General features: G+C 38.0%; 1 protein-coding gene across 3 annotated transcripts in view; it reads left to right on the top strand.

Moving 5' to 3' along the window:
- The window catches only part of DCAF5 (DDB1 and CUL4 associated factor 5), a 101,313-nt gene that overhangs the window by 15,185 nt on the left and 73,576 nt on the right, over positions 1-12,552 (top strand). For 2 of the 3 annotated variants that reach the window (XM_025443732.3, XM_025443731.3), the window contains exon 2: positions 10,420-10,563. In XM_025443732.3, the coding sequence (XP_025299517.1) occupies positions 10,452-10,563 (112 nt within the window). In that variant the 5' untranslated portion in view covers positions 10,420-10,451. Of the gene's footprint in view, positions 1-7,043; positions 8,448-10,419; positions 10,564-12,552 lie in introns of those variants that run through there. The other variant, XM_025443733.3, reaches the window with a different exon arrangement.

Below are 12,552 nucleotides of genomic sequence, written 5' to 3'. Positions count from 1 at the left end.
TTGCCTCCTGGCCTCTTTTATTTGAGAGGCTGAATTGTATCATGGTAAGGAGCACAGTCTGGAGCCAGATTACCTGGATTCAGATCCCAGCGCCCACTCTTGATTGCTGTCTACCTTCAGGATATTTAGCTTTTCTGTAGTTTTATCTAGATAATAAGGATAGCAACAATACCTACTTCATACAATTATTAAAAGGATTAGAGGAGTCACTAAATGTAAAACCTTTAGGATAGCCCCTGGCCCAGAGTAAATTTAGCTAAATTAGCTGTTGTTGGAGCTCAAACAGTAGATCATTGGCTAACATTTTTGTAGCTCATACTGTATGTATCAGGCACTGGGCCAAGCCCTCCACACAGATCTTTCATTAATCCTAACATAACATTATAAAACAGGTAGTTATTTTCTCAATTTTGCAAATGAGAGGATACAGTTGAGAGAGGTTAAGTAACCTGCCCGAAGACACCCAGCTAGTAAGTGGTAGCAACATTGAGAGTTGAACCTATGCACTTGTATTCTAAGCCTGTGGTTTTGAATGCTGTGCTACCTCACAATACATCTACCTCTAAAATAGGCCTAATTACAGAAATGGCAGGCTTGGATAAATGGTGATTATTGCCCTTAATGTTTTTGTAAGTATTTCAGGAGAGTATGCATATAAATGTCTTAAATTTATATATGACATCATTTCCTTCTGGTAGTAAAACACCAAACCAATAAGGATAAACTATTGGCAACTCTCTTTGGGTGGAGTGAGTGACCAGAACTTTCATTGTTTTTTTGTTTGTTTTGCTTTGTTTTGTTTTAGTGTAAGAGCATGGGAAGGGAGGGGCTGAGGGAGAGAGAGAAAGAGAGAGACTCTCAAGCAGGCTCCACACCCAGCAGAGCCCAACTAAGGCTCAGGCTCACGACCCCTGAGATCAGGACCTGAGCCGAGATCAGGACCTGAACTGAAATCAAGAGTTGAATGCTTAACTGACTGAGCCCACCCAGGTGCCCCTGATTACTGACTTTCAGAGTAGATAAATGTAAAATAAAAAAATAAATGAAAAATAACAGACTGTATGATATGTTTCTAGATATTCAGTAAGGACTTGAGAGTCATTTTAATCTGTTATTTGAAGGTCAAAAAGGCCAGCAAACATTTCAAACCATTAGAATAGATATTACTTAAAAACAAAACAAGATAAGACAAAATAGAAAATAACAGATGTTAGTGAGGATGTGGAGAAATTGGACGTCTTGTGCAGGGTTAGTGGGAATGTAAGATGGCACAGCCTCTGTGGAAAACAATTTGGCAGTTCCTCAGAAGAATAAGCACAGAATTACCACATGATCCAGGAATCTCATTTCTGGGTATAAACCCCCAAAGAACTGAAAGCAGGGAATTGAGCAGATATTTATACACTCATATTCTTAATAGCATTACTCACTATAGCCAAAGGGTAGGAGCAAGCTAAGTGCCATCAACAGATGAATGGATAAACAAAAGGTGACATATACATAAAATAGAGTATTATTCAGCCTTAAAAAGGAATTTCTAACACATGCCACAATATGGATGAAACTTGAAGACATTATGATGAAATAAGCTAATCATAAAAGGACAAATTTTGTTTTCTTTAATCTTTTTAAAGATTTATTTATTTATGATAGACAGAGAGAGAGAGAGAGAGAGAGGCAGAGACACCGGAAGAGGGAGAAGCAGGCTCCATGCTGGGAGCCCGACGTGGGACTCGATCCCTGGACTCCAGGATGGCACCCTGGGCCAAAAGCAGGCGCCAAACCACTGAGCCACCCAGGGATTCCCCAAAAGGACAAATTTTGTATGAGTCCATTTATATAAGATACATAGAGTAGTTGAACTCCTAGAGACAGAAATAGGGTCTCTAGAGTTAGAATTGTGGTGCCAAGGGCAGGGAGGAGGCAGGAATGGAGAATTATTATTTAGTGGGTAACAAATTTCAGTTTGGGAAGATGAAAAAGTTCTGTAAATGGGTGGTGGTCATGGTTGCAGAACAATGTGAAAATAATGAATGTATTTCATTCCATAAAACTTTACACTTAGAAATGGCTTTAGAAAAAAAAAAAAAGCCAGCAAAATGCTAGGCATCTAGGAAAAGAAATGGAAACAAAATGAAAGAAAAATGCTTTTCTTGGGATCCCTGGGTGGCACAGCAGTTTAGCGCCTGCCTTTGGCTCAGGGCGCGATACTGGAGATCCGGGATGGAATCCCACGTCGGGCTCCCGGTGCATGGAGCCTGCTTCTCCCTCTGCCTGTGTCTCTGCCTCTCTCTCTCTCTCACTGTGTGCCTATCATAAATAAATTTAAAAATTTTTTTAAAAAATGCTTTTCTTTCCTGTGCATGTGGTAGGACAGACTCACTTAAAATTCTAAGTAGTGTTCTGGCCTCTGTGCTTTGGTAGGAGGGATACAGCTTGGTTTTAGGCTCTATACCTAACTCCTTGGATTATTAGCAAGTTATTATGTCTTTCTGATCCTCATCTGGAAAAAGAGTTTATATAATCCTTACCTTACAAGCAAAGATGTATGTGAATAAATTTCTGTACAAATGCTAATTATTTTCATCTTCGGAAAAATAGCAAAACAGGCTTTATTTCCCATTCATTGAAGTGGCTGGGCTGTGTGACACACATCTCTGCCTCTGTATCTTTTTTTGTTTTTATTGATTTTTATTTTTTTAAAGCTCTTATTTATTCACAAGAGACAGAGAGAGAGAGAGAGAGAGACAAAGGCAGAGGGTGAAGCAGGCTCCATGCAGGAAGCCCGATGTGGGACTTGATTCTGGGTGTCTCCAGGATTAGGCCCTGTGCTGAAGGGGGCACTAAACCGCTGAGCGACTGGGCTGCCCCTCTGCCTCTGTATCTTGATGCTGCCTCTTAGAACTCATGAGAGGTATGGTCCACACAACAAGTTTGGCTTTACGAAGTAGCAAGTATATATATCGGAAAGGAGTAAATAGGCTGAAAAGAAAGCCAGGCTGAATAATTTTTCTTTAGTCTTTGTAAGTTAAAAAAAAAAAGAACCTGTAGCAGTATAAAAGTATTAACTAAAATTGTTATTCCCGAGAGGTGACCTCTATTAGCCAAGTTTGTATCTGCCTTTTCATGTACAAATTTGCGAATTTGCATATATTTCTGTTTTATTAAAATGTATCAGGGTGCCAGCTGGCTTAGTCAGGAGAACATGTGACTCTTGATCTTGGGGTTGTGAGTTTGAGACCCACATTGGGTATAGAGATTACTTAAAAATAAAATCTTTTTTTTATTTTTAAAGATTGTATTTGAGAGAGAGAGAGTGTGTGTGTGTGTGTATGTGTGTGTGGTATGTGGCACGCACTCAGAGGGTGGGGGCAGAGTAGGGGAAGGGAGAGAGAGAGGAAGAGGGAGAGGGGAGAAGCAGTCACTCTGCAGAGCAGGGAACCCAATGTGGGGCTCGATTCTAGGACCCTGGGATCATGACCTGAGCCAAAGGCAGATGTTTAACCAACTGAGCCACCCAGGCGCCCCTTAAAATAAATCTTAAAAAAAATGTGTCATGCTATTTAAATTCTTATGCTACCTAAGACAAGAGTTGGAAAGATTAGGACAAATTTATGAATGATAGTACAAGAAACTAGAGCATTTTAAGGCATATGTATAACTAATACATGACACACTGGGTAAGTGTTTTTACATATATATATTATATCAATACACACAACAATCCTGTGAGATAGTTGGCATTTTCTTCATTTTACAGTCATAAATCTGAAGTTAGAGAAGTAGAATAACTCGCCCAAGGACACATGAATGGTGCATCCAGGCGCTTTTATTCTTGAGCTTGTGTTTCCTGTGCCCTTCTATTGTACCACTTTTGCTGAGACCCAAAATCCTGGATCTAATTGATTCTGCCATTTTTTTAAAAGAAAATAGCGTTTTGAATAGTTAATGCAGCAACTAAAACCTTTTTTTTCCCCCCACTTTTTTGTCTTAGTGATTATTCTATGTCAGTGAGACAGAACTGCCTCATGCCCCTCCCTTTTTTTGGTATCATAACACATAGTACATACATGAACAATAAACTTTTTTGCATTTTTATTGTGGTAAAATATACATAACACAAAATTTACCATTTTTAGTTGTATAGTTCAGTTGCATAAAGTACATTCACATTGTTATGTAACCATCATCACCATCCATTTCCAGGACTTTTTCAGGGAGGTGAGGATTATTCTCCATTCCCCCTGACTTTTTCATCTTGCAAGAACTGTTCTCATGAAACAGCAACTTCCCATTGCCCTCTTCCCCCACAAACCCCTGGCAACCTCATATAAATAGATTCATACAGTATTTGTCCTTTTGTGTTTGGTTTATTTCACTGAACAGTCATTTTAACCAGACTTCCACTGATGGACTTTTAAATGGTTTAGTCTCTTGCTCTTCAAATAATGTGCTACAGGAGTATTTGATCCTGAGTTTCGGCATGCTCTCTCAGTCTCATCCTCTGCTTGGCTGACTTTCTGAGGAAGCCCAAAACAAATTCTTTGTCTTCTGAACCTCAGCTTTTCTGGGGGTATAAAATAAGAGGAATTTTAAATTACTTTTGTTATAGTATGGTATGAGGGCTTGTATAGTTTCTGCTTATAGCTCAGTACCCTTTGAAAAAGAGTACTCTTTACTTACTTATTTACTTATTTATAAGTAGGCCCCACACCCGGTGTGGAGCCCAACACAGGGCTTGAACTCATGACCCTGAGATCAAGACCTGACCCGAGATAGAATCAGATGCTTAAACGACTAAGCTACCTAGGCACCCTGAAAGAGTACTCTTTAAATATCAAGATTTTTTTGTAACTACAAAACTGCTGCCACAGTGTGATTTTAGTACATTTTGGGATGAGTCGGTGAGTTTAGTGCAGAATTAAATCAACCCAAAATGATCAGCATCAGAGTAGCTATGTTCCTTTGGGATTCTCAGATGAGTTGGAGCTAAGCAGTTAATCATGAGGAAACCAGACTTAGAAGCCCTGTTCTCTGATTGTCACTTGCCTCATCATGGTGCTACGCACAAAGGCCTTGCTTTCCTTCGAGGTCCCTGTGCTCCTCCGGAGAAGCCCTAGAGAGACTGGGGCCAGCCCCATGGAAGCACCCAACTGCCAGGCTCACAGAGTTGGCTTAAAGGATCAGACTCTTCACTTGTATTATTTGCAGGTCTGACAGCCTCTCTGCGTGGAAGCATATAATACATCTCTGCTTTTTTGGATTTGACTAGATGATTCACAGAGAGAGAACTATCCAGTTTTTTTCGGGTTCTGAACTGATTTATCCTGGTTTCACCAGCCCACCTTTGCTTTGTGGGGTCAGAGATTTGGCCATAGCTGTTATGCTCTCTCTACTGGCTTTAAAGCAGCCCAGCAATTTCAGGTGATGCCCTAGTTTGCACCCACTGTGGTTTTTGCCAACACATGGTTGAAAGGTGTTATCTTTGTACAGAACTCAATACCTTGCCTAAGGAAATGTGTGTGTAGGAGGGGTTGCACCGTGCATCTTCTGACACTAACCTCTAAGGCAAAGTAGAAGAAGGAGGCCCTGCCAGGGCCATAATTTCTACCTCAGTGATTCCAATCTCCTATGGACATGGGCTGTCATCATTGTGTTAGATACTGAGGACACATCATTTTAAATGATCCCAAGGCGTTTTACAAATAACCATGCATTTTATATTACTAAGCTTTTATTTGGCAAAATTAAATCATCCTATGAATATCTAGAATGAACACTAAAAGATAATGCTGTCTAGATGATGGGGGAAGACCCTTAGGTAAGAAGGGTTGAGTCTTTTAAGTGGATAGGTGTAGATATTATTTTCCTTTTTATTAAACTTTTTTTTAAAGCTGGTCCAATTCAAGAGAGGTTGTGCTGCCTGCCATAGATCTGAGTGAATCAATAAAGAGGCATCTGTTCTCTTTCTTTGCCATGAGTATTCCAGCCCATCCTGGGGAGTCTTATTTTCATTTTTTTTTTTATCATGAACTTAAAAAAAGTTTTTTTTTTTGCTTAATTAATCTCTACATCCAGTGTACCTAATGTGGGGCTTAAACTCACAACCCCCAGATCGAGTCACATGCTTTTCTGACTGAGCCAGCCAAGCGCCCCTCTATCATGAACCTTCTAAAAATCCAAAATGTTTTGTTTTATGGAAATGTTCAAGCATTCACAAATGTATAGTATACTCATCTATAATAATTACCAACATTTTAGTAATCACCTATAAAATCACCTATAACTGCCTACCTTTTTTTTTCTAGAATATTTTAAAGGAAATTCCAGACATACTATTTTCACCTATTTCAGTCTGCATCTCTAATTAATTGATAAACCTTTTTTTCTCTTTTAATAGCACCACAATGCCATTATTATACTTAAGAGATGTAACAATACTGGGGCGCCTGGCTGACTCAGCCAGTAAAGCCTGTGACTCTTGATTTCAGGGTCGTGAATTCAGGCCCCAAGTTGGGCGTGGGGCTTATTTAAAATAAGAGGGACATAACAATACTTCCTTATATCATAAACATAAAAGTAGAGAGATGAGCACTGAGTATGTATGGAATTGTTGAATCACTATATTACACACCTGAAACTAATATAATACTGTATGTTAATTATTTTGAAATTAAAAAAGAAAAAAAAGTAATTGGATTTGACAAAATGTTGATAATTTGTTAAATTTGCTTGTATTTTTTTTTTTAAGAAACAAAACTTTTCAGATAGAAGTGAAGTCCTGTATTACTAGATGTGTTTATCTACAAACAATATATGGTATTATTTTGTATATTTAAAAATATATACATAATGTTATCTTTTACATATCTTTCTGAAACTATTACTTACCATTGGGTTAAGATTTATTCATGTTGGTACACATATCTCTGGTTCATTTTAATACTGTATGGTATTCTATTTGGTTTAGATTTAATTTGATTTGTATTCCAGTAGAACTTATTAAGTACTATATTTATGAATATTTATGTTGTCTACAGGTTTGCTTTTTGCTATGATAAACAGCGATGCAGTGAACATTCTTCACTTCTTCATTCTACAAGAACATTCATTCTTGTACATTTCCTTGTGCCACTTTTAAAGAATGTATTTAAATGCCCCTGATTACTATAGAGATTGAGAGCCTGTAATATTTTTTGGCTATTTGGATTTCCTCTTCTGTGAATTATCATATTTGCCTCTTTTCTGAATGGTTTTATTTATTTATTTATTTATTTTCTTAATGGTTTTAAAATTGATTTGTAGCAATTTTTTTTTTTTTTTTTTAAGATTTGATTTATTTATTCATGAGAGACACACACACAGAGAGAGGCCAGACACAGGCAGAGGGAGAAGCAGTTACTCGATCCCGGGACTCCAGGATCAGGCCCTGGGCAGAAGGTGGCGCTAAACTCTTGAGCCACCTGGGCTGCCCGATTTGTAGGAATTCTTTGTATATTTTGGATACTAAACCATTGTCAGTTTTGTATATTGCTTGAATTCAGGCCATCTTTTCCTGCTCCCTCCCTGTTCCTGGTCTGTCAGTTTATTGCAGTTCAGTCAGCTTCTATTTTTATTCCTATGCTCCCTTGTTTTATTCTAACTTACACATTTTTGAGGTATGTTACCAAGATGGTGAATCCTTTCAATTGTCCATTAGATGAACTACATTGTCATTTATGGTTTATTTTTGGTTTTGTAAGTCAGGCAACCTAGAGTAGTGGTTAAGAATGGGGGCTATAGAGTCTTAACTTTTTGTTTTTAAATCTTAGCTCAACCACTTTACTTACTCTGTGACCATGGTAAATTACTTAATCGTCTTGTGCTTGGCTTTATAATCTGTAAAACCCTGAGGGTAGAGCTGTTATGATCCCCATTTTATATTTAATGAAACTCAGGCTCAGGGAGATTAGATTAGATTAGAAACATGGATAAGTAGAAGAAATGGGCCTCTTTATTTTTTAATTTTACACTTTTGATGAGACATGGGTCAAAGAAATAATTCTGTAGTAATACACAGGATAAAAAACTCCTATGTGTCACTATTCATTAAAATAAAACAATAAAAACTCAAGCCTTTACTTTTATGACTCTAACTTAAAAGAGACAGAATTTTTTTTTTAAGATTTTATTTTTAAGTAATTTCTACACTCAACGTGAGCTCAAACTTACAACCCTGAAATCAAGAGTCACATGTTCCACTGACTGAACCAGCCAGGTGCCCCAAAATGTAGAATTTAGATAACCATCCCAGGCCAGAGAATGCAATTGAAATAGGGAAATCACAAACAAAGGAGACTGGGCCACACGTAAGGGATCAGTTTGGTAGACAATGAAACACTTTGGAGGAGGACGCAGAATTTGATTTTGACCAACAATGAAAGAAAGAAGAAACTGAAGGAGCAAAGGTAACTTCTTTCTAGGGGAGGGAAAATAAATTTGACTTGGCCACTGTACCTTCTATTGATTTTTTTTTTAATTATTATAAAAGGTAATGTGTTTATGGCAAAAAGTCAAGTACTACATGAAGGTATAAAGTAAATGTTAAAATATTAAAGTTTCCCAATAGTATAAACTCAAACAAATTAAAAGCAGGGACTTGAGCAGATATCTGTACACCCAATATTGTTAGCAACATTATTCACAATAGCTAAAAAGTGGAAACAACCCAGATGTCCATCAGTGGATGAATGGATAAACAAAATATGGTGTGAATGTATAAAGGAATATTGTTTAGCCTTAAAAGAGAATGGAATTCTGATACTTGCTACAATATGGATGAACTTAAGATACTATGCAAAATGAATAAGGCAGAAGAAAAAAGATGACTGTTGATTGTATGGTTCTACTTACATGAATTACCTAGAACAGTTAAATTCATAGAGGCGGAAAGTAGAGTGGTGGTTACTGGGGATGGGCGAAGTTATTGTTTTTTGGGTACAGAGTTTCAGTTTGGAATGATGTAAAGATTCTGGGGATGGCAGTGGCAATTGGTGCACAACAGTGCAAATATAGTGAATGCCACAGAATTGTATACTTAAAAATGGTTAGAATTGGTAAATTTTCATGTTATATGTATTTTGCCACACTAAAGTTTCCCAACTCTAGCCTGGAGGTGGTGTCCAGTATAAACCATTTCTTTTATAGCCATATAGACAGACAAATATAAGCATAGATATGCAAGTATGAGCATATGAGTTCAAAATCTACTCTTTAGGGGCACTCATTTAGGTGCTGGGTACTCCACAGTGTACAAAATTGACAAGGTTCCTTCAGTCATGGAGCTTTTTATAAATTTGTTTTATACAAAATGTATTTTGGTACACATACTGTTTTACACCCTACATTTTCCCTTAACAAAGACCTTTGGACATCTTTCCAAATTAGTTCTTATAGATTTACTGATTTCATAGCTGCATGCTATGTCCTTATATGGATATAATTTGTGGCTGTTGTACAGAATGGAGGAGGGGAGAAGAGGTATAGAGATTGCTGTGGTTTGCTGCTTGAGTTTGCCCCCTTGTAACTTAAATTTTTCTTAGGAGAATAATATAGGCTTGTTATAAAAAGTCAGTGCCAAATATATCAAATAAAGGTAAAAAACCTCCAATCTGTTCTTCCCTCTCTTTTAATCCTATTCCCTGAAAATAGTAACCACTGTTAAATCATTGTTAGCACTTAGAAGTTATTTATCCTTCCAGACATTTTTAATGCATCTGCAAATACAAAAAGATACTTAGAACATACATAGTCTCATTCTTTAGGAGCTGGCTCATGCAGTACAATACTGATTATTTAATTAAGACTCTTGTGAGTTATGCAGAGGAAAGAGCTAGACTGGGCTTCATGAGAGCTAGGCTCTTCTAGATTGTGCTATGACAGGCAGCTCCTTAGTTGTTATTTGTATGCCATCCTGTTAGTGAGATCACATCAAGGAGAGTGCTTTGAAAACTAGTATGCTAGAAGTATCACAACTAAGTTCTTTGGTTGCAAGCATTAGAAACCAACTCAGCTTCTGTTAGACAAAAAATGGTGAGGAGGGGGCATTATAGAAGGATTTTAGGTAGCAAGTGAAATGTTTAAACAACCAAGTCTCTGGAAAGTCAGGAATAGGGTGGCTTTGAGGGTTTCAATATCAGTGTTTATCCCATTCCATTTCTATATGTCTGTTCATTTTCCTAGGGAAAAGTGTGTGACCTAGAGACCATGTCTCTACTGATGGTGAAGTGGGGTGGAGTCCTGGGTTTATGTGCTTCATCAGCATCTTACAGAGTTGAGGAAATGCAGTTTTGGGAAGGATGGGATTCAAAGCTGGCAAAACTGAGAATCAGTCTTGAAGCGTCAGCCATATTAACCCTCTATTCTTATTCCCCTCTCAAGGAGGAGATGACCGTCGGGTTCTGCTATGGCACATGGAGCAAGCTATCCACTCTAGAGTCAAGCCCATACAGCTGAAAGGAGAGCACCATTCCAACATTTTTTGCCTGGCTTTCAACAGTGGGAACACCAAAGTATTCTCTGGAGGTGAGAAGAAGGGAGATTTCCACCTTGGTTGGTTCACTGTAGCTGAGATTTTAGATAAAGGAGTGATAAAGTAACTCCTTGTTTTTCTTCCTTTATTTCACCAAGCTGTAGAATTACCGGTTTCCCATAGCTTGTCTTCTCTGCATTATAGCAGTTTAGACAGTTACAGAGAGAGAGAGAGGCAGAGACACAGGCAGAGGGAGAAGCAGGCTCCATGAAGGGAGCCTGACATGGGACTCGATCCCAGGTCTCCAGGATCACACCCTGGACTGAAGACAGCGCTAAACCACTGAGCCACCTGGGCTGCCCTAGAAAACTTTTTACATTGCAATCTGGCATACAGAAACACACATACATATTTAAAATAGTACTTAACCGTACTATGTGTGGTACATTCTGATTTTTTAAAAATTCTATTTCATTTTTAAAGATCTTAAATGTGGTGATTCATGTTGATGTCATAATCTGTGGATGGCTCTTGTTTGAAAAACATTGTATTAGGGTATAATTGGGATGGTTTGTGCTCAAGCCGGCCTCTTAGTGATGTCTTCCATCAACTATACTCCTTTCTGACCACATTTCTAGCCCTGACCTATCTGCTACACTGCAGATTTTCCCATGGAATATCTACCTGTGTGTTCTAAAAGCAATATAAGTGCAGCAGATCTAAAACCAAAATTATTAGTCCTCCTCTCCTGCACAAATATTTCCTCTTGTCCCCTGGATTCCTTTTCTCAGTTATTATCAACATTCATATAATGATTTTAGCTATAAGCCTTAACTTTAAGAAACTGCTAATACAAAAGCATTTTTAAATCTATAAAAATGACAGTTCCGTATGGTACAGCCTAATAGAAATCTTAAAGTCATCTTCAAACCTTCTTTTCTTTAAGTTACATATCTTGCCACTCACCAACAGACTTGAAAGCCTCTCATATTCATCCTTTAGTTTCTGCTCTCTTTCTATACGTACTGCCCTGGTTAAGGTACTTACCTTTGATCTGGACTTGTACAGTGGCTTTTGTGATTTCTGCAACCAGTCTCTAACCCTCCTAATTCATCACAAGTTTTCTTTTAAAAAGAAAGTTTAACCCTGTGAACCTTTGACCCTACAGTGTCCACAGGACAAAGTCTAAACTTCAGTCTACCTCTCTAGCCTCATCTCCCTCCCCTGCATCTTGTACTCTATCTGGCCCACTAAACCACTTGCCGTCTTAGGTGCCCTTGTATCGTTTGCTCTTATTATTCCTTCATGGGTCATGATTAATTGTCCAGTCCCCAACAATTCCCCTAAGTCTTCTGTTGATAAGAGCTTTGAGTTGTTGGAGTTTCTGTTCAGATGTCTCCTTCCCCATAAAAACATTCTCCTCTTCGGCCATGTACTTTCAGCCTGCTCCTGAAGGAAACAAATTACTTCTTTATCTGTGTCCCCATTATAGAGCATATCACTACAACAAGATAACCCATTTCATCATTATTAGTTGTTTGTGTAGCTGGACTGGGAGTTTCTCAAGGGCTGGACAGAATCCTACTTTTCTTGTATCCTAGCACCTTGGCTGTGCCTGTTACATAGAAAGCGTTAGTATGGGTTTAATTTACTTGGTATGCACCCACAAGAGAGTTTATAGCCAGGGACTTAAGATGACCTGGGCCACATCTCTACTGCTACTATTACTTTCTATTTAAGTGACTCTTGGTGTACTTTTCAGTGTAGAGTGGGAATTTTTTTACTTCTGTCTTTCCATATTCAGGTTTTTATGTTTGGTTATATAAACACTTTGAAAGCAGGACTACACATATTGTGAATATAGTATTTTTAGATTCCTTGAAGGAATAAAGAAAAATGCAAGAGAAAAAAATTGTGGATAAAAACTTTCCCATCATTTATAATCACACAGTCATAGGATTTTAATGCTATGAGATGATAACAATATGAATATGAACAGACATTTATTGGGGGCTTACTAAGCACTCAGACCCATTCTGAAT

Source organism: Canis lupus, chromosome 8 (assembly GCF_003254725.2).
Source record: "Canis lupus dingo isolate Sandy chromosome 8, ASM325472v2, whole genome shotgun sequence".
Lineage (NCBI taxonomy): Eukaryota > Metazoa > Chordata > Mammalia > Carnivora > Canidae > Canis > Canis lupus.
Note: the sequence above shows the minus strand (reverse complement) of the source record. Positions and strands in the feature narration are given on the sequence as shown.